At 52.5% G+C, this 26,014-nt stretch overlaps 2 protein-coding genes across 2 annotated transcripts in view; both read left to right on the plus strand.

The window, feature by feature from the left end:
* DCHS1 (dachsous cadherin-related 1) overlaps positions 1-19,204 on the plus strand; it is a 33,790-nt gene extending 14,586 nt beyond the window's left edge. The window contains exons 3-21 of the mRNA XM_058663462.1: positions 5,421-5,609; positions 5,701-5,932; positions 6,034-6,270; positions 6,597-7,622; positions 7,855-8,048; positions 8,225-8,321; positions 8,406-8,563; positions 8,754-9,618; positions 9,709-9,948; positions 10,038-10,163; positions 10,778-10,987; positions 12,461-13,339; positions 13,458-13,571; positions 13,739-13,950; positions 14,044-14,198; positions 14,434-14,564; positions 14,677-14,960; positions 15,292-15,430; positions 16,118-19,204. Coding sequence (XP_058519445.1) covers positions 5,421-5,609; positions 5,701-5,932; positions 6,034-6,270; positions 6,597-7,622; positions 7,855-8,048; positions 8,225-8,321; positions 8,406-8,563; positions 8,754-9,618; positions 9,709-9,948; positions 10,038-10,163; positions 10,778-10,987; positions 12,461-13,339; positions 13,458-13,571; positions 13,739-13,950; positions 14,044-14,198; positions 14,434-14,564; positions 14,677-14,960; positions 15,292-15,430; positions 16,118-18,729 — 8,100 coding nt within the window. The 3' untranslated portion in view covers positions 18,730-19,204. The remainder of the gene's footprint in view (positions 1-5,420; positions 5,610-5,700; positions 5,933-6,033; positions 6,271-6,596; positions 7,623-7,854; positions 8,049-8,224; positions 8,322-8,405; positions 8,564-8,753; positions 9,619-9,708; positions 9,949-10,037; positions 10,164-10,777; positions 10,988-12,460; positions 13,340-13,457; positions 13,572-13,738; positions 13,951-14,043; positions 14,199-14,433; positions 14,565-14,676; positions 14,961-15,291; positions 15,431-16,117) is intronic.
* A 718-nt stretch (positions 19,205-19,922) lies between these two features.
* Positions 19,923-25,601, plus strand: TPP1 (tripeptidyl peptidase 1). Its single transcript, XM_004590002.4, has 13 exons — positions 19,923-19,999; positions 20,120-20,191; positions 20,450-20,589; positions 21,736-21,886; positions 22,100-22,227; positions 22,376-22,554; positions 22,667-22,865; positions 23,121-23,309; positions 23,557-23,626; positions 24,445-24,565; positions 24,666-24,824; positions 24,958-25,083; positions 25,253-25,601. Exons 1-13 carry the CDS (start codon positions 19,956-19,958, stop codon positions 25,391-25,393), a joined length of 1,719 nt encoding a protein of 572 aa, XP_004590059.2. The 5' UTR covers positions 19,923-19,955; the 3' UTR covers positions 25,394-25,601.
* The last annotated feature ends 413 nt before the right edge of the window (positions 25,602-26,014 follow it).

A 26,014-nucleotide genomic window follows, 5' to 3' on the forward strand; every position in this document is an offset into this window, starting at 1 on the left:
CACACACATCAGGGCAGTGCTGAGGGCAGGACCATAGAAGATCCCAGAACAGGCAGCAAGCCTTGGGGTGTGTCTGTTAATGTGGCTGTGCCAGAGAAGTTTGGTCCTGTTCTGGGTCTGAGTGAAAAATGAAAGGGCTGAGGCAGGTCATCTTAGAAGTTGAAGGAACTGAGAATAGATGTAGGAGAAAGTGCCTGGCAGAGTCAGAAAGTGACAGTCTCACCCAAAGTCTCAAAGCTGTTCTACTAGACAGAGATGTAGATTTTTCAGACCCACTCCAGGGAGAGCCCAGCATTTAGGGAGTCCTCCATGCCTAGTCCAGTGCTGGGCTGTGCTAGCAGAAATCTGTCTGCCTTGGGAGCAAATGGAACACCTGGACTCAGGCATGACAATGGGAGAGAATAAGAACTATTCAGTGAGATGCCCATGGGCACAGCAGGAATACCTCTCAGGGGACGAGGCAGAGCTGAGGGGGACACAGACGGTAAGGCAGGCCTGAAGTGATGGGCACCACAGTGTGAGGGCTGAGGACTTTCCTTTGCCAGTGAAGGAGGGCACTGAACTTGTTTGATGTGGGAGAGGCATGGTCAGGTTGTTTAGTCAGCTAATTTGGCTTTAAGGGTTAAGAATCAATTAGATGAGTGAATGAGTGAGAGATCATTCCTTCATTCATGTTCAAGGATTTTGTTAGCTACTGTGAGCCTGAAATTATGCTGTGCCCAAAGAATAAAGGAGACAGCCCTGTTCCCAAGCAGCTCTGAGACAGATAACTAGTGCTGCACAGGTAGCATGGAGTGCTGGGGAAGCCCAGAAGAGGGGCCTTGAAGAGCTAATAGGACCTTGCCAAATGATTGATACAGGGAGTGTGGATGGAGACTCCAGGCCTGTAAAGGAGCTGCCAAATACATACCGTGACGTGTTCGGGAGCTGCATTGTTCAGGCTGACGTTAGCTGTGCGGATGAGAAAGAGCTGGGGTGGAGATCTTACAAATTATAGGGAGCCAGTGCCAATGAGGGGCTCTCAGCAAATTGGTCATGCCTTTTGGCTGCTTTGGAATATGGCTGGGGAGAGACCCTGAAGACAGGGCGGCCTCTTAAGAGACTATGTTTCAAGTCCTTATGTCTCCAAAGTGCACTAGACCCCTCAGGATCTCCTCCACTGCCTCTTGGCCTAGACTTCCAGACTGTTTCTGGGCCTGGCTGACTCCTTGTCTTCTGGCCAGACTCTGGATGTTTGCCTTTCTGTTGCTGTCCAGCTCCCAGGACACACTCTCCCATGTGTTCATGCTTCCTCTTGGCCAGGACCAGTTGATTATTGCTTCCAAATTTCTTCCCTCCTCAGTTGTTCCTGAAAAGACTACAAGTCTCCAGGTGGTTTCCTGCAGTTTTTACTATTAGCTCTCATTGAGAAGCAGGGGCTTTGCAACTATTACAAGGTCTTCACATTTGATTTATTTATTGTGTAAATAGATATGTTTCTTGGAATTCCACCATGTGCCAGTCGCGGTGTTAGATTTGCACAATACAGAAATGAATGAGTCACTATCCCTTCTGTCTCCTGGAGTTGCTAGTCTGGAGGAGAGATTTGTATGCAAAAAAAAAGTTTTATTACACTGAGAAAATTCTCTTGATGGGAAGATTTTTGTGTATATACATCTATATATAAGACATACTATACACATATAAAATGTTTTATATGTGTATATATGTACATACATATAAAAAATTCAGATATGCTGTATGTTTTCCCAGATAATGTAATGTTTGATTTGAGACTTAAGGAATGAGTAATTTAAAACAGAACCAGATTAGGGGCTGGTTTCACACAGAGAAGTGAGAAAGTCTGACTACTTTAAGGGCCTTCAAGTGACTTGGTATTTCTTGAGTCTGGAGATGTGAGATGGAAAAATGAGTGATGAGATAGGCAAGTAGGCTAGATTGAGAAGCTAAGACAAGGTGTTCACCTTAAGAAATAAATACAAAACATCAAAAGATTTTTCAGTACTGAAACAGTAAGATCAGTTTTTCTCCCCCACAAAACTGTAGTCATGTGAGCAGTGGTTTGCAGTTCTGCTCCCCTCACAGGCACATTTTGGCATTGTCTAGAGTCATTTTGATGGTCACAACTAGTGGGATGCTACTGGCATCTAGTGGGTAGACGCTAGGGATGCTGCTATCCATCCTAAAATGCATAGGAGAGCTCCCACAATAAAGAATTTCCTGGGGGCTCGGCAGCGTGGCCTAGTGGCTAAGGTCCTTGCCTTGATCCCATATGGCCGCTGGTTCTAATCCCGGCAGCTCCACTTCCTCTCTGTCTCTCCTCCTCTCAGTATATCTGACTTTGTAATAAAAAAATAAAATAAAATAAAAAAAAAAGAATTTCCTGGTCCAAAATTTCAACAGCACAACAAAATCAAGAAACTTAAGTAGACAACGTATTGGGAGGTTAGACCCCTCACAAGGAGTTAGAGTAATCCAGAGAGATGAATCAGGCCTGAGCATGACAGTGATAATAGCAATAAGGAGAACTGACAATTCAGAGAGATAATGAGGCCTTGCATAGTCCCTGGTTGATTGATATACCAGCAAGAAAAGGGGAAGAATTGACTACTGGCTGGAGCAGCTGTGTGGATTGAAGAGTCATTAGTGCAGATTTGGAATGCTCATGAGATTCGTTTGGACAGGTTGCATTTATGGTGCCTGCAGAACATCCAAATGGAGACGTTGAGCAGGCATCTGGATACACAAGCTTGGAGCTCAGAGGAGTGATTCAGGATGAAAATACAGACGATGACTAAAGCCACAGAAGTGAAACAGAAGGCCCTGAGAGAGCATGCAGAGTTAGGAAAATCAAAGATTGGTTTCAGGAAACAAACAGTGAGTAAGAAAGGCAGAGTGCAGAGCAGGGCGAAGGGGTACGGAGAAAGACGCAGAAGGCAGGAAGCTGCAGGAGGAACGGCAGACTCATGTCAAAGCTGCAGAGACACCTGGGATGGAGGTTGGGCTAGGCTGATGCAGTCAGAGCGTTCACAGGTAAGGTCTCCCATTTAGCCTTGAAATAGTGCGTGAGAGCAAGGGATACGTTGGGGGACAGAGGAGATGGGTGAGGTTTATTACAGTTTGGGAGTAGCAAGGGAGAGGGAGCTGACCAAGCTTGGACTAAAAAGCTGAACTGGGAATATGCTGAAATGAAGACTGTAGATTTGCATGAAACTTGTAAGCAGGGACCATACAAGCCAGGAAATTGACTTCGGCCTTGGTCATTTCCAGTCAATAGCCTCCATGCCTTTGGGGGTCACTTCCTGACAACTTCCCCAACCAGTTTATTGCTTTCTTCCTGTAGCAGGTCAGAGGGCAAAGGTCTTTAACAGCTGCTAGTGCTGCAGCTGTGCTTCTACCCACCGGGACTGATGCAGGGGAAGTCTGTCTCCTGGGACATCCGGGCTCCTAGCCACCACAGCAAGTCGGAACAGGAGTTGTTTCCAGGGTTCAGTTGTGGCACGGTGTTAGTGTCTCTCAGTGGGATAAACAATGGCTCAGATCACTCTGTCAAGGCCCTGGGCAACACTCAGACGTCTTTGGCTAGCTTTCTCTCTGAGCACATTTTTGGCTGAGAAAGGGCACTGTCTGGCTTCCTCTTGCAACGTGCCATGACCCCAAGGTCCTTCTAGCCACACAGAGCACTTTGTCACAGGCTGAGTGGTGAGCACCAGCTAGCCAACTCTTGAGGGCCCAATGTTCCCCCTATGTGTTAAACTCGATATGAAAGAAGGTTTTGTTAGACAAGTGGGGCAATGTGAATGTCTGTTTACTCAGTGAACAAAAACACACAGAGCACCTGCTGTGTACCTGGCCCTGTCCTAGGCTGAAGATGCATGAGCCACATCCATAAATCCTGTAACAATCAGACGTTACTACTAATCAATTCCAATTCTAATGAGCAAACTTACTAAAGGCCAGACCTGTACATCGGGCTGAAGCATTCTGTCAGGCAGGTCTCTGCTTAAGGTGGTTATGAGAACTGGTGAAGGCACCAGATCACTTCTGACACATGATATGGGGGCAATTCCCTACTCACTATGCAAGCAGTCCCTTGTGCAGCAGACACCAGCTGGAGTCCTGTAATTCAGTTCAATTCTGACATCATCTACCCAAGATTTCCCCTGTGCACACTTCAGATGCCAGTCTTAAACCCTTCATTGCTCTAGCTGTGCTTCTGACCCACTGGCTGCCAGGGCTCCTACAACTCCCTCTTTGGGGTGAGTTCACTGGCTGGGCAGCTCACAGAACTCAGGGAGATACTTACATGTGGCAGTTTGTTCTGTATCTAGAGAGAGGTGCACAGGGGAAAGGGAGGGGGGAGAGGCACCCAGTTTCTGTGCCTTCTCTAGGGTGCCACCCTCCAGGAACCTCTGTGTGTTCACCGGTGGGAAAGTCTGAACTTCTTTGGCATTTTTATGGAGGCTTCACTGCATAGACGTGATAACTATAGACTGAATGGGGAAACCCAGAAAGGGCTGTCTGTTCAAATCCTTCAGCATTCCATCTTCATTGATATGGGTCGGGAAACTTCTGGAATGAGGAGCGTCTTATGATCTACTTTGGAACAAGATTAGGTCAGAGTCTTTATAGTCAGCCAGAGGCCAGGAAAGACTAGAGTTTCTATGACTTTCCTTAGGGAAGAGACACTCTGGATTATATGGTGTGCCATGGAAGGGAGATATAAGGCTGGAACTATGGATGGAAAAAAATGTAATATATATATTTCCAAAATTAATTTGTAACCCTAAAATTAATACTTTTGCAGTCATTATTAAACATGTGCAGAGCAATGAAAAATTTGATTTACCTAACACACATTCCTGGCTGAGTTTGAAAAGGTAACCAACCCTCTTCTGCCTTCTTTGAGCTGTCACACAGTGACGGTAACCAAGTGGCCTTTTTGAAGTTTACTTAATGTCACTTTCTTTCCTACCTTTTAATGCTTTTTGATGGTGAATTTGCTCTTAGAAGTGGTCCTCAGGTGAAGTGCCAAAGAGCTTACCTAGTGTCCCCAAGCACAAGAAGGCTATGGTGTGTCATAATGGAGAAAATACCAGTGTTAGATAAACTTCATTCGGATATTCTAGCGCTGTTGGCTGAGGTCAATGTTAATGACTCAGCAATCTGTATTGGATAAGATATCTTTAAGCAGAAAGGCACCTCAAACAGCATTATGTATTGACTAGTTAACAAAAAAGCTGTGGCCAAAGGCTCTTGGGAAGCTAATCAATAAATGAAGTCCAAGTGGGGTTTGAGTACAGGACAGTGTCCTCCTTGTCCCTTCTATGTATCTCCCATCCACTGGGCATCAGCTGCCTGTTCGAGTTACCACTCATTTCTGGCTTTTCTGGACATCACTCACCAGAGCTTCTCTGCAGGTGACAGCCACGGATGCAGACAGTGGCCCTTTCGGCCACCTCTCCTATTCCTTGGGTGCTGGACTGGGAGCCTCTGGGTCTCCCCCATTTCGCATTGATGCCCGCAGTGGAAATGTGTGCACGATCCGGACCCTGGACCGAGACCAGGGACCCTCGAGCTTTGACTTCACTGTGACTGCTGTGGATGGGGTGAGTGGGCAGAGCATGGGCAGGCTGGGATATCAGAGCAGGACCCTTGCCAGACAAAGCACATCTAACCTATGGTTGCATGTCCTACCAGGGAGGCCTCAAGTCCATGGTGTATGTGAAGGTGTTTGTGTCAGACGAAAATGACAACCCACCTCACTTTTATCCACGGGAGTATGCTGCCAGTCTGAGTGCCCAGAGTACACCAGGCACAGCTGTGATGAGAGTCCGTGCTCATGACCCTGACCAGGGTCCCCATGGGAGACTCTCCTATCACATTCTGGCTGGCAATAGCCCTCCACTTTTTGCCTTGGATGAACAAACAGGTAAGGTTCCTTCCAATCCCCACTGTACTACCTCCCTCCCCATCACTCTTCCATCCCTCTTCTGTGTCCTTACCTGTCTCTGTTCCTGTTCCTCCCCCCAGGGCTGTTGACAGTAGCATGGTCCTTGGCCAGGCGAGCGAATTCTGTGGTGCAGCTGGAGATTGGAGCTCAGGATGGAGGTGGCCTGCAGGCAGAACCCAGCGCCCGAGTCAACATCAGCATCGTACCTGGAACCCCCACACCACCCATATTTGAAAAACTACAGTATGTTTTTTCTGTGGCAGAGGATGTGGCACCTGGCACCAGCGTGGGCGTAATCCAGGCACACAACCCACCAGGTATCATTTGGCATCACACAACTTGGTGCCACACTCAGCTACCCCAGTGTAACCTTCTAGCACCATACTCAAGGTACTGTACAGTATCATTGCAGATAGATCCAACCGACTTTGATACCAACACCCAATACCTCCTTAGGCACAGTGCAGACACATAAATACCACCCTAGTGCCAACCGATTATTCTGCCAAAATCTGCTCCTTCCCCTAATACTTTGAAAGGCACAGTTGCAGGCACTGCTCAGCCCTTCTCAAAATTACAGTCCAGGCTCCAACTCAATAGGTACCCCCACCCACCTCCTTCATGACCATTCTCTTCTTCCTAGGTCGCCTGGGGCCTGTGACCCTTGCACTATCGGGAGGGGATCCCAAGGGGCTCTTCTCCCTGGATGCAGCCTCAGGGCTACTGCAAACTTCTCGCCCTCTGGACCGAGAGCTTCTTGGACCAGTGCTGGAGCTGGAGGTGCGAGCTGGCAGTGGAATACCTCCAGCTTTCGCTGTAGCTCGGGTGCGTGTGCTGCTGGATGATGTGAATGACAACTCGCCTGCCTTCCCTGCACCTGAAGACACTGTCCTGCTGCCACCAAACACTGCCCCTGGGACTCCTATCTATACACTACGGGCTCTGGACCCTGACTCGGGGGTAAACAGTCGAGTCACCTTCACCCTGCTTGCTGGAGGCAGTGGGGTCTTCACTGTGGACCCCACCACTGGCCATGTTCGGCTCCTGGGACCTCTGGGACCCCCAGGAGGGCCAGCCCATGAATTGGAACTGGAGGCCCGGGATGGGGGCTCTCCACCACGCACCAGCCACTTTCGACTGCGGGTGGTGGTACAGGACCTGGGGACCCATGGGCTGGCTCCCCGGTTCGACAGCCCCATCTATCGTATCGACCTGCCCTCGGGCACCACCCCTGGGACTCAAGTCTTACAGGTGCAGGCCCAGGCACCAGATGGGGGCGCTATAACCTATCATCTTGCAACAGATGGAGCAAGTAGCCCCTTTGGTCTAGAGCCACAAAGCGGGTGGCTATGGGTGCGGGCAGCGCTGGACCGTGAAGCTCAGGAGTTGTACACACTGAAAGTCATAGCCGTGTCGGCATCCAGAGCTGAACTGGGGCAGCAGACAGGCACAGCTACTGTGAAGGTCAGCATCCTCAACCAGAATGACCACAGTCCCCGCTTGTCTGAGGAGCCCACCTTCTTGGCTGTAGCTGAAAACCAGCCCCCAGGAACAAGTGTGGGCCGGATCTTTGCCACTGACAGAGACTTGGGACCCAACGGACGTCTGACCTACAGCCTGCGTCAGCTGTCGGAAGACAGCAAGGCCTTCCGTATCCAGCCCCAGACAGGTGAGCAGAAGGACTAAAACTCTGGAACTCCATAGCCTCTCATCCCCAGACTACTGGACATCTGGACTGGATTTCCATTTCCTAGCCCAGATCCCAAGACCAAGACTTTGGCCTGGGTTTGGCCCTGTCATTCACTCCCATACCCTGCCTCCAGGCTCCAACTTCTTAGCCAAAAGCTTTAGACTCTGCAGTCCTAAGTATCCCATACTCAGTGTTCATCTCGCTCTCCCAGGTGAGGTGACCACACTCCAAACCCTGGACCGCGAGCAGCAGAGCAGCTACCAGCTCCTGGTGCAGGTGCAGGATGGAGGAAGTCCACCCCGCAGCACTACAGGCACCGTGCACATTGCAGTGCTGGACCTCAATGACAACAGCCCCACCTTCCTACAGGCTTCAGGAGCTGCTGGCGGGGGTCTCCCTATACAGGTATGTGAAGTGGCCAGACCCTGTCCTGCGGAAGTGTCAGAGGGCATGGGGACCTCCAGTAGAGGTGCAGGTGTAGGCAACAGAGCGAAAAGGGCTCTGCCTGTACACGGAGGAGGCCTGGAGTTGTCTCAAGAACAGTAAGGAGAGACAACTGGAGATGAGTTATATCCCCACAGGTACCAGATCGCGTGCCTCCAGGAACACTGGTGACAACTCTGCAAGCCAAAGATCCGGATGAGGGGGAGAACGGAACCATCCTGTACACACTCACTGGTATGGGGGTGGAAGGTTGATGGTGTGCCCTCCTGACCCACTCAGCTCTGAGCCCCTAAGCCCTCATCTTTCCTGTCTGCCCAGGTCCTGGCTCAGAACTCTTCTCTCTGCACCCCCACTCCGGGGAACTGCTCACTGCTGCATCCCTGAGCCGAGCAGAGCGGCCCCACTATGTGCTGACACTGAGTGCTCATGACCAAGGCAGCCCACCTCGAAGTGCCAGCCTCCAGTTGCTCGTTCAGGTATGGCTGCCCTTCCTACAGTCTGCCCACCTCCCCTTGGCTGTCGCTGTGCCCCTCCCCCTCACATTAACTGCTGCTTGGGGTCCTTGGGCCTACTTAGTCAAGCTTTTGTGTCCACCAATCCAGCCAATGTCCCCCTTTGCCCGCCCGGGTCCTCCTGTTCACCTCCTCCCTTCCTGGTTTGCAATAGGTGCTTCCCTCAACCCGCCTGGCTGAACCGCCACCAGATCTTACGGAGCCAGACCCTGGGGCACCAGTGCCTGTGGTGCTAACAGTGACGGCAGCCGAGGGGCTGAAGCCAGGCTCCCTGCTGGGCTCTGTGGCGCCCCCAGAGCCGGCGGGTGTGGGCGCACTAACCTACACACTGGTGGGAGGCGCCGACCCCGAGGGCACCTTCGCTCTGGACGCGGTCTCAGGACGCCTGTACCTGGCGCGGCCCTTGGATTTCGAGGCGGGCCCGGCGTGGCGCGCGCTCACGGTGCGCGCCGAGGGGCCCGGCGGCGCAGGCGCGCGGCTGCTGCGAGTGCAAGTGCGCGTGCAGGATGAGAATGAGCACGCACCCACCTTTGCGCGCGACCCGCTGGCGCTAGCGCTACCAGAGAACCCCGAGCCTGGGGTGGCGCTGTACACTTTCCGCGCGTCGGACGCCGACGGCCCTGGCCCCAACAGCGACGTGCGTTACCGCCTGCTGCGCCAGGAGCCACCTACGCCCCCGCTCCGCCTGGACGCGCGTACTGGGGCTCTCAGCGCTCCCCGGGGCCTGGACCGGGAGACCACACCCGCGCTGCTCCTGCTCGTGGAAGCCACCGATCGGCCCGCCAACGCTAGCCGTCGCCGCGCAGCACGCGTTTCTGCGCGGGTCTTTGTCACAGATGAGAATGACAACGCACCAGTTTTCGCGTCGCCCTCTCGCGTGCGCCTCCCGGAAGATCAGAAACCTGGGCCCGCGGCTCTGCACGTGGTGGCCCGGGACCCAGATTTGGGCGAGGCCGCACGGGTGTCCTATCGCCTGGCAGCTGGCGGGGATGGCCACTTTCGGCTGCACCCGAACACTGGTGAGTTGAACTGGGACAAGGGCGGGCAGGCGCGTGGATGATGTGGAAAGCTTGTTACAGCTTCCAACTCCTGCCTTACTGCCAACCTAGGAGCGTTGTCCGTGGTGCGACCCCTGGACCGTGAGCAGCGAGCTGAGCACATCCTGACCGTGGTGGCCTCAGACCACGGCTCGCCACCGCGCTCTGCCACACAACTCCTGACCATCAGTGTTGCCGATGTCAACGATGAGGCACCCGCTTTCCAGCAGCAGGAGTACAGCGTCCTCTTGCGGGAGAACAGCCCTCCTGGCACTTCTCTTCTCACTCTGCGAGCCACCGACCCCGACCTCGGTAGGACCTGGGGGTAGGAAATGTGAGAGGGGTGGACTGAGGCAAGAAAGAAGATAGTTCTGATCGCCCTCCACGTTGTCCCTCCGTAGGCGCCAATGGGCAAGTCACTTATGGAGGAGTGTCCTGTGAAAGCTTCTCTTTGGACCCAGACACTGGAGTTCTCACAACTCTTCGGGCTCTAGATAGGGAGGAGCAAGAGGAGATCAACCTGACAGGTAGGTGACAACAGGATCCCAGGGGCCTGTGGTGTGGCAAACCTCAGTACTACTTTGCAGAATCCCTCCTCTCCCCACAAAGTGGCACCTTCTAAAAGCTTTAGCTATTGCAGCACCACCCCTGTTACATTTTGGGGTGCTTCTGAGAAGTAGTTTGTCAGGGTGCCAAGTGAAATGAATTCTAGACTGCGAGGTTCACAAATGCACAATGTCACAGCTATGCCCTCTAGGCCACCCTCAGATTATGCTGCAGTCATTTAACAGTGCATGCTGATACTGTGTATCAGAGGGATCAAGTGACTTGCAAGTCAATAAAACTTGCATGGAGGTGGCGGGGCTGGACCTTGAGCCCAGAGTTTTTTGACACCTGGTGTGGTGCTTTTTCTGTCCCATCACCACTACTCCAGCATACATCTTGCATGCACCAAGCACGGGAGATGAAAAGAAAAGAATATCTTCTGCTGTGATCTGACGCCACATGTTTGCTTGTGTGTGCATGTGCATGGGAGGTTTGGAGAGAGGTATGCCCTTGGCAAACAGGCATGAATACTGTGTAGTGTGGGTCTCTGTGGGGTGGGTATAGGCCGGACCTCCTTGATTCTGCTTCCTTACAGTATATGCCCGGGACATGGGCTCGCCACCGCTGTTAACTCATGTCACTGTACGAGTGACTGTGGAAGATGAGAATGACCACACACCAACCTTTGGGACTTCCCACCTTTCCCTGGAGGTGCCTGAGGGTCAGGACCCCCAGACCCTTACTGTGTTCCGGGCCTCTGACCCAGATGTGGGCGCCAACGGACAGCTGCAGTACCGCATCCTGGGTGAGAACCAACCCGCACCCACTAACCCAGCATCCACTGGGCTGGATTTGGTCCTTGATGGCCTGTCCTCCCCACTCAGGGTTTCTGGGACTCCTTCCCCTCTTTCTGTCTTTCGAGTTTGCTTTCATGCATATATCAGAGTAGCTACCTCTTTTTAAGCTCTCTAATCTACCTCTCTCGATGTCTGTTTTTATTATTTGTCTATCCCTGTAAAGCAGTCATTCTCAAACATCTTTAGTTGCAGGAATCCTTATCACTCTTTAATTTCTGGGAACCCTAAAGAGCTCTTTTGTGGATAATACAATATTTACTGTCTTAGACACTAGAACTGAGACAGTTTTACAGTATCATTGCAAAAGAAGCCAATGAAAGATGCTGGCAGCTGTGTTTCTGCACAAGGACAAGGGAATGTTAGAGTTTGTTGGACAGGTGAATGAGCCACAGAGATTATAGCAGGCATAACTAAAGGCGGCCAGTGCATGCAAAATCTGAACGCACTCATATTCACTCTCTGAACTTTCTACCTAAAATATTCCAGCAGACACAATACCTAAACACACATCCCGTTAACATAGTGGTAATAGCATCATGTGTCATGTAACATCTGCTAACTTCACTGTACATTTTTGAGAATGAAGGAGGCATGTAAAAGCTTAGTGTTACTATAAAAACAGTTTTGATCTTACCTATATGGAAGAGTCCCGAGGGGGCAGGAGTTAAGACACCAGTTGAGGGCCTGGTGCAATAGTCTAGTGGCTAAAGTCCTCTCCTAGCATGCGCTGGGGTCCCATATGGGCACCAGCTCTAGTCCTGCCTGTGGTCTGGGAAAGCAGTCAAGGATGGCCCCAAGTGTTGGGACCCTGCACCCACATGGGGGATCTGGAAGAAGCTCCTGGCTCCTGGCTTCAGATCAGCTCAGTTGTGGCTTCTTAAGGAGTGAACCAGCAGATGGAGACAGATCTTTCTATCTGTATCTCCTCTCTTTAGATCTACCTTTCCAATTAAAATAAATAAATCTTTTTTTAAAAAATACACCAGTTGAGATACCCGTATCCCTGGGTTCGAGTCCTACCTCTGTTTCTGATCAGCTTAGCTTCCTGTAAATATGCACCCTGCAATAGAACGATGGTGGCTCAAATTCTCAGGTTACTGTCACCCATGTGGGGGACTGAATTGGTGTCCTGGCTTTTGGCCTTGGTCTGACCCAGCTCCATTATTGTACATGCTTGGAAATCAGCAGATAGAAGATCTGTATATGTCTTTCTGTTTTTACATTCTTCAGTATAAATGGTTGCCACATAGTATCCCACCCCTGAAACTGTGTTTCTCTGTGTTTTTCTTTTTGCCTACTTCTCTGTTTCTTGGCCTGTCTCCCGAACTCCCGCTCCTTTCCCCCTCCCCCATCTCTCTTGTGCTGTGCACAGATATCAGCACCAGCCTCACGCCTGGTTATCTGCATGCTCTTTTCTGCAGATGGAGACCCGTTGGGAGCCTTTGTCCTGGATCTTGCTTCTGGGGAGTTTGGCACTATGAGGCCACTAGATCGGGAAGTAGAGCCAGCATTCCAGCTGCGGATAGAGGCTCGGGATGGAGGCCAGCCAGCTCTTAGTGCCACTCTACTTGTGACAGTCACAGTACTGGATGCCAACGACCATGCCCCCGCCTTTCCTGTGCCTGCCTACAATGTAGAGGTGCCCGAGGATGCACCTGCAGGAACCCTGCTGCTGCAGTTACAGGCTCATGACGCTGATTCCGGGGCCAACGGCCGTGTGACCTACTACCTGGGTGCAGGTGCAGCAGGAGCCTTCCTGCTGGAGCCCAGCTCTGGGGAATTGCGCACTGCGACAAACCTGGACAGAGAACAGTGCCCCAGCTACGCCTTCTCTGTGACCGCTGTGGATGGTGCAGCAGCTGGGCCCCTGAGCACCACAGTGCCTGTCACGATCACAGTGCGCGATGTTAATGACCATGCACCCACCTTTCCCACCAGCCCTCTGCGCCTGCGTCTGCCCCGCCCAGGGCCCAGCCCCAGGACCCCAACCTTACCTCTGGCCACACTACGAGCTGAAGATCGTGACGCTGGTGCTAACGCCTCCATTTTGTACCGACTGGCAGGCACACCACCTCCTGGCACCACTGTGGACTCATACACTGGTGAAATTCGTATGGCCCGCTCTCCTGGAGCCCTGAGCCCTCGGGATCGTGTCCTCTTCATTGTGGCCACTGATCTTGGCCGTCCAGCTCGCTCTGCCACTGGTGTGGTCATTGTTGGACTGCAGGGGGAATCTGAACGTGGACCCCGATTTCCCCGGGCTAGTAATGAGGCTACACTTCGTGAGAATGCGCCCCCAGGTAGGTCCCCAAACATGTCTCAGATTTGTGTCCGTGAGTGGCTGGGATTACTTATTATGAAACCCTCCAAACTTCCTTAGCTAATGCTGATTGTCAACTAATGCCATCCTGTCTGTAGGAACTCCTGTTGCATCCCCCAAGGCTGTCCATGCAGGAGGCTCAAATGGACCGATCACCTACAGCATTCTCAGTGGAAACGAAAAGGGCACGTTCTCTATCCAGCCTGGTACAGGTAAGGGATTGGAGCAAAGACTGAGTGGTTAGGCTCCTGAGAAAGCAGGTACTTTGGGTCAGAGGAGGCTTTGGGGGGGAAGAACCGCCTTTTGTGTGAGACACCCAGTGAGGGAGGTTCTGGGGTGAGCAAAGCAGCTGTCACTGATGCAGTCTGTCTCCCCTCAGGAGCCATCACAGTTCGATCAGCAGAGGGGCTGGACTTTGAGGCCAGCCCACGGCTGCGACTGGTGCTGCAGGCCGAGAGCGGCGGGATCTTTGCCTTCTCTGTGCTGACCCTGACCCTGCAAGATGCCAACGACAACGCTCCCCGTTTCTTGCAGCCTCACTATGTGGCCTTCTTGCCTGAGTCTCGGCCCTTAGAAGGGCCTCTGCTGCAGGTGTGGGGTGTGACAGGGAAAGGGGGTGGTGGCAGGGACTGGTCAGACTCCTCTGTGGCCGGGCTCATATCTGCAGCTTCCTGTACTCACCAGGTGGAGGCAGATGACTTGGATCAAGGCTCTGGAGGACAGATATCCTACAGTCTGGCTGCATCCCAGCCAGCACGAGGACTATTCCAGGTCGACCCAGCCACAGGCACTATCACTACCACAGCCATCCTAGACCGTGAGATCTGGGCCGAAACACGGTGAGGCCCAACCCTGTCCTAGTTCTTGCCCATTTCAAGCCCAAGCTCTGTTCTGAATCATTCTAGCCCTGTCCTTGATCCTGTCTGCTTCAAACTCAATCTTACAATAACCTCAGTCCCTAGGCCTTACACTGAATTCCCCCAACCCCAAGCTCTGTTCTGAATTGTTCTAGCCCCGTCTGAGGCTTCCCCTTACCCTCAGACCCCACTCTCTCTGATTAACCTCAATGTCCAGGCTGGTACTGATGGCCACAGACAGAGGAAGCCCAGCCCTGGTGGGCTCAGCTACCCTGACAGTGATGGTCATCGACACCAATGACAACCGCCCCACCATCCCTCAGCCCTGGGAGCTTCGGGTGTCAGAAGGTGAGAGCTAGGTTCATGGGGGGTATAAAGGGTGGCAGAGGCACTACTCCCCACCCTGAGGCTCCAGGGGTGCCTGGAACCATGCCAGACACATTTGTCCCTTGTATTACAGATGCACTATTGGGCTCAGAGATTGCCCAAGTAACAGGGAATGATGTGGACTCTGGGCCAGTGCTGTGGTATGTGCTGAGCCCCTCTGGGCCCCAGGATCCTTTCAGTGTTGGCCGCTATGGAGGCCGCATCTCCCTCATGGGCCCCTTGGACTTTGAGCAGCGTGACCGCTACCACCTGCAGCTGCTGGCACACGATGGGCCTCATGAGGGCCATGCTAACCTCACAGTGCTTGTGGAAGACGTCAATGACAACAGCCCCACCTTCTCTCAGAGCCTTTACCAGGTACCAACAGCCATAGATATATATCTGTGCTTTGGGGCCCAGGGTTGCTGCTGGAGGGAATTGACACACTAGAAGCAAGGTGGGCCGAATGCTGGAGTTGATCAGGAGGATGAGAGGGTCCCATCTCAGACCAGCCTTTCCAAGCTCTGTGAAGTGTGTTTAGGTTGTGGATCCAGAATACCCAGAAATGGGGAGAGGGAAGGATATGGGACGTTTCTCCTTCAAACACTAAGGAGTGTGGGAATGGGTGCCAAGCAGAACTCATGGGATCAGTTCAGGAACGGAGGCTGAGTGGGAAGCCCAGCCATGAACACATTTCCTTGTCCCTCAGGTGACGCTGCTCGAACACACCCCTCCGGGCAGTGCCATTCTCTCCGTCTCTGCCACTGACCGGGACTCCGGTGCTAATGGTCACATCTCCTACCACCTGGCTTCCCCCGCTGAGGGCTTCAGTGTTGACCCGAACAATGGTATGTCTTCCCCAGGAGCTGACGACTCACCTTTAGCCAGGTTGGGAGCCACATTCTGACCTCATTCCTAGAATTTGCTAGCTGAGGTCTTGACTGTATATTCTCTGAGCCAGAGATGATATCTTCTCCCTCTTCTCTCTCTCTTTTTTTTAAGGATGTATTTATTTTTATTGGAAAGTCATAGAGGAAGATACATAGAGGAAGAGAGACAGAGAGGAAGATCTTCCATACGTTAAGTCACTCCCCAAGTGGCTACAACGGCCGGCACTGAGCCAATCCAAAGCCAGGAGCCTGGAGCCTCCTCCAGGTCTCCCATATCGGTGCAGGGTCCCAAGGCTTTGGGCCATCCTCAGCTGCTTTCCCAGGCCACAAGCAGGGAGCTGGATGGGAAGCGGGGTGGCCAGGATACAAACCGGCGCCCATATGGGATCCCGGAGCATGCAAGACGAGGACTTCAGCACTAGGATATTGTGCCGGGCCCTTCTCCCTCTTCTCTTTACAACATTTGTTTATTACATGTCTAGAAGCTGAGCTTTAGATCTTTGAGGTTATTCCATAATTTTCCAGCATGCATAATTCCCCTCCACTTCTCAGAGTCTGACTTCCAAAGCCATTTCCTAGACTCTGTCTCTTGACCCACAGCCACTGCTTAAATATATGTTTCTTTCCCTTCTCTTCTCTCCTCAGGAACCTTATTCACAACAGTGGGAGCTGTGTCACTGGGTTATGAGGGACCAGGAGTGGTGGATGTGGTGCTGGAAGCAAGAGATCATGGGGCCCCAGGCCGGGCAGCCCGAGCCACGGTGCATGTGCAACTCCAGGACCAGAATGACCACTCCCCCAGCTTCACATTGCCACACTACCGGGTAGCTGTGACTGAAGATCTGCCTCCAGGCTCCACCCTCCTCACCCTGGAGGCCACAGATGCCGATGGAAGCCGTACCCACGCTACTGTTGACTACAGCATCATCAGTGGCAACCGGGGCCAAGTCTTCCAGCTGGAACCCCGCCTGGCTGAGGCTGGGGAGGGTGGCGGACCAGGCCCCAGAGTATTGGGCTGCCTGGTGCTGCTTGAGCCTCTAGACTTTGAAAGCCTAACACAATACAATCTAACTGTAGCTGCAGCTGACCGAGGGCAGCCACCCCGCAGCTCGGCCGTGCCAGTCACTGTCACTATACTAGATGTCAATGACAACCCACCTGTCTTTACCCGAGCATCCTATCGTGTGGCAATACCCGAGGACACTGCTGTTGGAGCTGAGCTGCTGCACGTAGAGGCCTCCGATGCCGACCCTGGCCCTCACGGGCTCGTGCGGTTCACCCTCAGCTCAGGAGACCCTGCGGGGCTCTTTGAGCTAGATGAGAGCTCGGGCACCTTGAGACTGGCCCACCCCCTGGACTGTGAGACCCAGACTCGACATCAGCTTGTGGTTCAGGCTGCCGACCCTGCTGGGGCACACTTTGCTTTGGCACCCGTGACAGTCGAAGTCCAGGATGTGAATGACCATGGGCCAGCCTTTCCACTCAGTTTGTTGAGCACCAGCCTGGCTGAGAACCAGCCCCCAGGCACTCTTGTTACCACTCTACATGCAATTGATGGGGATGCCGGGGTGTTTGGCAAACTCCACTATAGCTTGCTGGAGGCTGGGCCAGGGCCTGAGGGCCGAGACGCGTTTGCCCTAAATAGCTCAACAGGGGAGCTGCGGGCACGAGTGCCCTTTGATTACGAGCACACAGGAAGCTTCCGGCTGTTGGTGGGTGCTGCTGATGCTGGCAATCTTTCAGCCTCTGTCACTGTGTCAGTGCTGGTGACTGGAGAGGATGAATATGACCCTGTATTCCTCGCTCCAGCTTTCCACTTCCAAGTGCCAGAAGGTGCCCGGCGTGGCCACAGCTTGGGTCATGTGCAGGCCACGGACGAGGATGGAGGTGCTGATGGCCTGGTGCTATATTCCCTTGCCACCTCTTCCCCTTATTTTGGTATCAACCAGACTACAGGTGCTCTGTACTTGCGAGTGGACAGTCGGGCTCCAGGCAGCGGCACAGCCACCTCAGGGGGTGGAGGCCGGACACGCCGTGAGGCACCACGGGAGCTGAGACTAGAGGTGGTAGCCCGGGGACCGCTGCCTGGCTCCCGGAGTGCCACAGTGCCTGTGACTGTGGATATCACCCATACCGCATTGGGCCTGGCACCTGACCTCAACCTGCTCTTGGTGGGGGCTGTGGCAGCCTCCTTGGGAGTTGTGGTGGTGCTTGCACTGGCTGCTCTGGTCTTGGGGCTTGTTAGGGCCCGTAGCCGCAAGGCTGAGGCGGCCCCAGGTCCCATGTCACAGGCAGCACCGCTAGCCAGTGGCTCCCTGCAGAAGCTGGGCCGGGAGCCACCCAGTCCACCACCCTCTGAGCATCTCTATCACCAGACTCTCCCCAGCTATGGTGGGCCAGGAACTGGAGGACCCTATCCCCGAGGAGGCTCCCTGGACCCTTCACACTCAAGTGGCCGAGGCTCAGCAGAAGCTGCAGAGGATGATGAGATCCGCATGATCAATGAGTTCCCCCGTGTGGCCAGTGTGGCCTCCTCCCTGGCTGCCCGTGGCCCTGACTCAGGCATCCAACAGGATGCAGATGGACTAAGTGATACATCCTGCGAACCACCTGCCCCCGACACCTGGTATAAGGGCCGGAAGGCAGGGCTGCTGCTGCCAGGTGCAGGAGCCACACTGTACCGTGAGGAAGGCCCCCCAGCCACTGCCACGGCCTTCCTGGGAGGCTGTGGCCTAAGCCCTGCACCCACTGGGGACTATGGCTTTCCAGCAGATGGCAAGCCATGTGTGGCAGGTGCATTGACAGCCATAGTGGCTGGTGAGGAGGAGCTCCGTGGCAGCTATAACTGGGACTACCTGCTAAGCTGGTGCCCTCAGTTCCAGCCACTGGCCAGTGTCTTCACAGAAATCGCTCGACTCAAGGATGAAGCTCGACCATGTCCCCCAGCCCCCCGTATTGACCCACCACCCCTCATCACTGCCGTGGCCCACCCTGGAGCCAAGTCTGTGCCCCCCAAACCAGCGAGCACGGCTGCAACCCGGGCCATCTTCCCACCGGCCTCTCATCGCTCGCCCATCAGCCACGAAGGCTCCCTGTCCTCAGCTGCCATGTCTCCCAGCTTCTCACCTTCGCTGTCTCCTCTGGCTGCTCGCTCACCTGTTGTCTCACCATTTGGAGTGGCCCAGGGCCCCTCCACCTCAGCACTCAGTGCAGAGTCTGGCCTGGAGCCGCCTGATGACACAGAGCTGCACATCTAGCTGTGGCCCAGGCTGGGCCCCGACCTGGGATACGAACCGTGTCCCCAACGCAGGCCCCACTCTGAGCCTGCCCTGAGCTGCCTCGGACTGTGACTAGCCAGGGGAAGGCCACCACCAGGCCCCAGCTCTCCACCCCAAACTTTTCCAGTGGGGGACGGGACCCACAGTTCATCCCAGCCCCCTCAGAGCAATAGGACCACAGAGTGGCCCTGTTAGTCACTGACCTATGACCAGGTCCAATGTGGGGAGCAATATGAAGGAGGTGGCAGCCCTGGGTTCTCAGTGAGGGCTTCTTGCCCTGTGCCAGCACCCTGAGGTGGAGCTGAGACTTTATTTATTGGGGGGTAGGGGGTGGCGGTGGTCCCTCCAACTTGTTTGGGCCCAGCTCCTTTGGGTTCCTCTGACACTCCTACCCCTGCCAAGAACAAGTGCCAATTCTCACTCTGGAGCCTTAATAAACTGCAGTTTGTATCCAGCCTCCGGCTCTGTTCTGTGGGGATGACTGGAAGGCACTGAACTGTGGACACCTCGGGGACACCAGGGTGGTACACCTGGGGACCTCAGCAGCTCAGGAGCCCTGCCTGAGGCCCACAGCCATAATTCTCTGCAGTCAAATCTTTTTGCCACTTACTTGGGCAAGAAATTATTAGGAGCTTGCCTGCAGCAGCAACCTGGAAAGGGACTGGCTGGGTGGGGAGGCATCCTAAGGATGACCACCTGAGGATCTTAAAAGAGGCGATGCCGGAAACAAGAGTAGTCCGTTGATGTATCTGTTTTTCTTCAAGGCATAAGAACAGCCGCATTGTAAAAAGGAAGTCACATTTGTGGAGTCTCTGCCATGTCAGGCACTCTGCTGGGCGATTTGCTTGCATTATCTCAGTGTAAAATTTCATTGCAACTCCATGATGCAGATCACTTATACAATCATCACTGTCAAATATATGAGGAAACCTGGGCTCTGAGAGTTTTCTTTTCTGACATCCAGCTAGAAAAAAAGCCAGGTCTGGGGTCATCCAGAGCTTGTGACCTTGGAGGCCAAATTCAAGCAGTCGGTGGGAAGTCCTGGGCTTACTAAGTGCTCTCTGGCACAAAAGGGAGACTCTGAGTGGCAGCCCCGCCCTTTCCCAACATTCAGGACAGCCCATGCGAGGGAGGAGCCAGCACCGTCAATAGTTACTAGGCAGGCTGGAAGTGCTTGCATACAGAGAGCTCATGTGATCCATCACATGACAGCAGATCTGCAGAAAGGCGGAATGGGACTCCAAGGCTGGTGAGACATGACTGGGAGGGTCGGGAGAAGGGGAGACTATTGGAGGGATTACATACTGGACATGGGAATACAATGACAATCCAGCTCATGAATGAAATCCACCTGCCCCCCACCTTGCAGCCTTCTAGGGCTCCTTGCCCTCATCGTCACTGGCAAATGCAGTTACAGCCCGGAACCTGATCAGCAGTGGACGTGAGTTTACTACTGATTCCCTTCCTTTCCAGTGCCCTGTTCTGCACCTCCCTGTCTTGGTTCTACCCTCCCTTGTCCCTGTACCAGAGGCTCAGCCCCAGGTTTCCAGATTCAGTCCCCTAAGGTGTACCTCCTGTGAACTATAGCCTCTTCTGGGATCTGACGTATGGTCTCAGCTGCCAACCCGGGACTCTCCAGGACCCATACTTTCCATTCCCACCCTAACCAATGCCATGTGTATAACCCCTGGCCCTGCAGGTTGCCCCCAGGCTGGGTGTCCCTGGGACGTGTGGACCCTGAGGAAGAGCTGAGTCTCACCTTTGCCTTGAGACAGCGGAACGTGGACAAGCTCTCGGAGCTGGTGCAGGCTGTGTCGGATCCTGGCTCTCCTCGCTACGGTGCCTGTTGGGACAGGGAGCAGGAAGTTGGAGGGACATAGGAGTGGACTGGGCATGGGGTGGTGCAAATCTCGCCAGGTCATGCTCTTTCTTGGTACCTATTACGGAGGTAATATAAGGCAGATGAATAGCAGTTGTGATGGAAGAATTTCTGTGTAAAGTAGAACTTCATTATTCAAAACTAACTCAGATCCCCCCCCCAAATAAAAAAACCAACCCTCCACTGTGTTTCTCAGTCTAGAAACCAAAAACTAGATGTGGTTAAAAATACACGATTTGTGATCAGATCTGGACTGAGACTCTGACTCCATTACTTCCTGATTACCAGAAAATGGGGAAATAACGCACAGTAACCCAATAACCCCTACCTCAAATGTCTTCTTACAACCTGCTCTATTCAGACACTAAAACTGCCAGATTTACTTCCTCCATAAGCTTTGTAGTAGTCTCCCTCTGGCAGTCCCTTAATGCCACCAGCTCAGTTGTTCATTCTTTCTCCCAGAGTATTGCCCAGCTCCCTCGCTGGTCTTCATTCTCCAACCTTCCACCCCTTTGTACTCCCCATTCTGCTCTTCAGCAGTCTCTGCAAGGGTCAAACTGGATTGTATCCTGCCCTTGGCTAAAGCCCTTCATGGCAGGGCCAGCCTGTGAGAGAAAAGGGTGGAGGTAGTGGGGGGGTAGGGCAGTTTCAGATCACCCAAGAGGTGAAAACTAGTTTGTATGGTTCTATGCAGGAAAAAGTGACTCACCACCATGTCAAGCTTAAAATCAACAAATGCAAAAGTTTGAGATAAACAAGATATTATCTTATTATCGACTCCAAGAAATTTGAAATTTAAAACGGAAGTTGAAGTTTGTTAACTTCTTCTCTCATCTACTCCACCTCCATGGTCATGGCAATGCATGCTGGAGTGCAGCATCTATAACTGACCAACCGTTAGGATAAATCCATATTCTTGGTGTGACATTCCAAGCCTCTCCTGTGTTTGTTCTCTGCCCTCCGGATACAAGAATGCCTGTCCTGCTTTCTTTTATCCTGCTCCAGACTCTCTTGGAAGTTGCAATGGTTCTTGGTTGGGGTCTAGAGAAGGCATCTTAGGAAAGCAAAGAATAAAGAAGAACAAAGATTCTTCTCAATCTCTGCAGGAAAATACTTAACCCTAGAAGAAGTGGCTGAGCTAATCCGGCCATCACCACTAACCCTCCACACCGTCCACAAGTGGCTGTTGGCAGCTGGAGCCCGTGAATGTGATTCAGTGACCACACAGGACTTTCTCACTTGCTGGCTGAAAGTTCGGTGAGAGAGAATGATCGGCCATACAAAACACCAATCATCCCACAAGAGAGGGAGACTAACCACCTCAATGGGAAGGAGTTGGGAGCTTGCTCAGTGTACATGGCTGCTACATAATGCTAGGGATGGTGATGGCTGACTGCCCAGTGATGTTCAGGCACTCCTCTGCTTCATTTTGTGCTTTCTGATTGTTACACTTTGATCTCTGACTTCCAGACAGGCAGAGCTGCTGCTCTCTGGGGCTGAGTTCCATCGCTATGTGGGAGGACCTGCAGGGACCCGTGTTGTAAGGTCCCCACATCCCTACCAGCTCCCTCAGGCCTTGGCTTCTCATGTGGACTTTGGTAAGCCCAGTGGGGTTGGTGGAGCTTGGGGAAGGCAGATACAGAAGATGGACAAGTTTAGGTGCTGTGGGGGCATAGGATGGAACAGAGGTAAAGTGGGTGTTAAAGCCTATTGAGACATCCTTTTCAAGCCTGACCCTTTCCACAGTGGGGGGACTGCACCGCTTTCCCCCAATTTCATCCCTGAGGCAACGCCCTGAGCCACAGGTGGCAGGCACTGTTGGCCTGCACCTGGGAGTGACCCCTTCAGTGATCCGTAAGCGATACAACTTGACTGCACAAGATGTGGGCTCCGGCACCACCAACAACAGTCAGGCCTGTGCCCAGGTGAGCAAAGAAGAAAGCCCCAAGAATCTGACAACCTCCCCAGGGTATCCACATAGCCTTCCCTCCTGAGTTGCGCTCTGATCTATCATCCATGCTGTGACTCTTTTCATAGTTTCTGGAGCAGTACTTCCATGACTCAGACCTGGCCGAATTCATGCGCCTCTTTGGTAGCAACTTCCCACACCAATCATCAGTAGCCCGAGTGATCGGAAAACAGGGCAGGGGCAGAGCTGGAATTGAGGCCAGTCTGGATGTGGAATACCTGATGAGTGCTGGTGCCAACATCTCCACCTGGGTCTACAGTAGCCCTGGTACTGCCAAGGGGATCAGCTGGTGGGGGAGTGGGTAGGAGGATGTTTGTTTGTTTGTTTGTTTTGTATCTTAGGAGGTTTATTCCAACGGGGCAGGAACAGGGTAGAGGTGATGAAGATCAGGAAAGAAGGGGAGGAGGATGTTTGTTGATCCCTGCTCCCTCAAATAAAGACCATGAGCTGGAGAGTCTTCAGTAGCTACTTGTGTGCCCATCACCCTCCTTACCCTCACCACCCCTACCAAAAACCTTCCAGGCCGTCATGAGGGACAGGAACCCTTTCTGCAATGGCTCCTGCTGCTTAGCAATGAGTCCACCCTGCCGCACGTGCATTCCGTGAGCTATGGAGACGATGAGGACTCGCTCAGCAGTGCCTATATCCAACGGGTCAATACTGAGTTCATGAAAGCTGCTGCTCGGGGGCTCACCCTACTTTTTGCCTCAGGTGACTTTCTGTCCAAAGTTTAGACTCCCCACTGCCTCGCCCACCCTACTGAGAGCCATGGGTCCCTAGTGATCCCTGATCTCTGACTCTTCATTTAAACTCAGTCTCTAAACAGAGACCACCGACTTGATCTCTAAACTCTGATCTCCTGTAATAACAACTGACACCTGAATTTCCTTCCTAATGTCTAAATCCACACATCAAGCTCTGATCAACTAATATGAGTGCTAAACTTGTTCTCTCCCAGGTGACAGTGGGGCTGGCTGTTGGTCTGTCTCTGGAAGACACCAGTTCCGACCTAGCTTCCCTGCTTCCAGGTAAGCACCCCAAATTACCTGTTACCTGTAACCACAGACCACATCATGGAGTACATGACCTAGGACCACAGGTTTGACCTCCAGGTGCTCCTATAGCCCGGCCTCTAGTTTCACCTGTCCTGCTTGCTGTCTTTCCCTTCTTCTTCGTTGATAATCCTACTTCCAACAGTCAGTCTTCAGCTACTATGTATAGGGTTTTTTCTATGGTAGCTTATAAATCATACTGTTAAGTTGAAAACTTTAATATTTAAAGAAAGCAGATAGATAAAGAAATAAATGAAGTTGGAAAGTAGTCAGGATGGGAATGAATGAAAATTAAAACATTCCCCTGTTGAGGACCTGTCATAGCCATCTATGTGCTGCAGGTGGATGAGTTTGTGTCACACTTTGTCAGACAGTACTCAATCTTCTGATACACGATGCGTTTTCACTCTTGTATCTCCTTCTCCAAGAGCTTATTATAACCCACTAACGAGTCATGACTCTAGCTCTCAATATATGAAGCTGGAGAGGTATACCCTTCTCAAAGGGACTGGGGTCTCAGGCCCCAAGTACCCTGGGTGGGGTATGGCTCCCAGTTTTCCCCTTCCTCAGTCCCAGACATTTTAGAAGACTTAGCAGGTTTTCAGTGGAGAAAATTGTGAACAGTCAGCTCAGGCCATGTCTTGACGGCTCAAAACCTCTTCCACTACACCATGCACATGTTTGCCCAAGCATCTACCACCTCCAGAAAGACCCACACTGTACTCATCCATCCCCACACATCTTGAAGGTCCTCTTGGGTCACCTCCTATATGAGTGCTGTCTTCTGTCCTCAGCCCCTTTGTTACCACAGTGGGAGGCACATCTTTCCAGAATCCTTTCCTTGTCACCAATGAGATTGTTGATTACATCAGTGGTGGTGGCTTCAGCAATGTGTTTCCACGGCCTTCATATCAGGTATAAATGTGTGTGAATGGATGGGCCAGGGGAGAGCCTCAGTTTAGCAGGCAGCTGAGCAGGTTACACCGCTCAATACTCATTCAGCAATGCCTTTCAGGAAGAAGCTGTAACCCAGTTCCTGAACACGAGTCCCCATCTGCCACCACAAAGTTACTTCAATGCCAGCGGCCGTGCCTACCCAGATGTAGCTGCACTTTCTGATGGCTACTGGGTGGTCAGCAACAGAGTGCCCATTCCGTGGGTGTCTGGAACTTCGGTGAGAATCAGCCTAACTCCAAACCCTACCTCCTAAACAAGACTTTGCAGCCAGATCCTTCCAAATACCCATGTCTCCCTCAAATTCAGATACTCTGAACTCCTAACCTATACTTGCACCCTCTCCTTCACAGGCCTCCACCCCAGTTTTTGGAGGACTCCTATCCTTGGTAAATGAGCACAGACTCCTCAGTGGCCGTCCGCCTCTTGGCTTTCTCAACCCAAGGCTCTACCAGCAGCATGGGGCAGGACTGTTTGATGTGAGTATGAAACAGAAGGCTTTGGTATAAGGAAGGCGAGCGCTAAGATGAACTTGGGGGAAGTTCTGGCAGTGTCCTAGCCTCTAGGATATGAATACGGGACGAGAAGGTACAGTGTGTGTTAGTACTGTATCAGCAGGTGTGGATCTGATGCCCTTTTCTTCCCTAGGTAACCCATGGCTGCCATGAGTCCTGTTTGAATGAAGAAGTGGAGGGTCAAGGTTTCTGCTCTGGCCCTGGCTGGGATCCTGTAACAGGCTGGGGAACACCCAACTTTCCAGCTCTGCTGAAAACATTACTCAACCCTTGACCTGTCCTTGCCCTACAGCTGGTGGCTCAGTCTCTGACAGGGCCCTGGAGGAAGTTCTACCAAGCCCTCAAATGCTGGCTGCTTCTGCTCATCTCCCTAACCCTGAAATGCTGTGAGCTTGACTTGATTCCCAGCCATACTCCGACCCATCAACATACTCAGGTCTCCCTACTCTTGCCTCAAGTTCTCAATAAGACACTATAACCAGTGCTCTTGTGGCTGCCTCCTCTCTTCCTCTCTTTAACCAGGCCTTTCCCGTGGGCTGTCTCCACTGACTGAAACTGAGAAACAGCGGCTTTCCTGCTGCTTTCGTCCACTGCACACTTGCCAATCTTTGCTTTCCATTGTGGTCACCTTCTGCCCTGGCATCCAGGATTTAGCCTTTCTCTGACCATCCCTCTGTCCCTCCTTCATGGGCTTCTCTTTTTCTGCTTCCTCTTAGAGTATCAGAGCTCTTCATCGCTCCTTTTAAATCTTTTCTTCATCTCACTTTACTCATAGTATCATGGAACAAATCAGTGGCATGTATAGCCATCACTATTTCACTAAATCACACTTTCCATACAGTAGTAGTTAGATACCTCAAATACAAGATGTGTGACACTCAATACTTATCTCCTA

This window comes from Ochotona princeps, chromosome 4 (genome assembly GCF_030435755.1).
Source record: "Ochotona princeps isolate mOchPri1 chromosome 4, mOchPri1.hap1, whole genome shotgun sequence".
Taxonomy (NCBI): Eukaryota; Metazoa; Chordata; class Mammalia; order Lagomorpha; family Ochotonidae; genus Ochotona; species Ochotona princeps.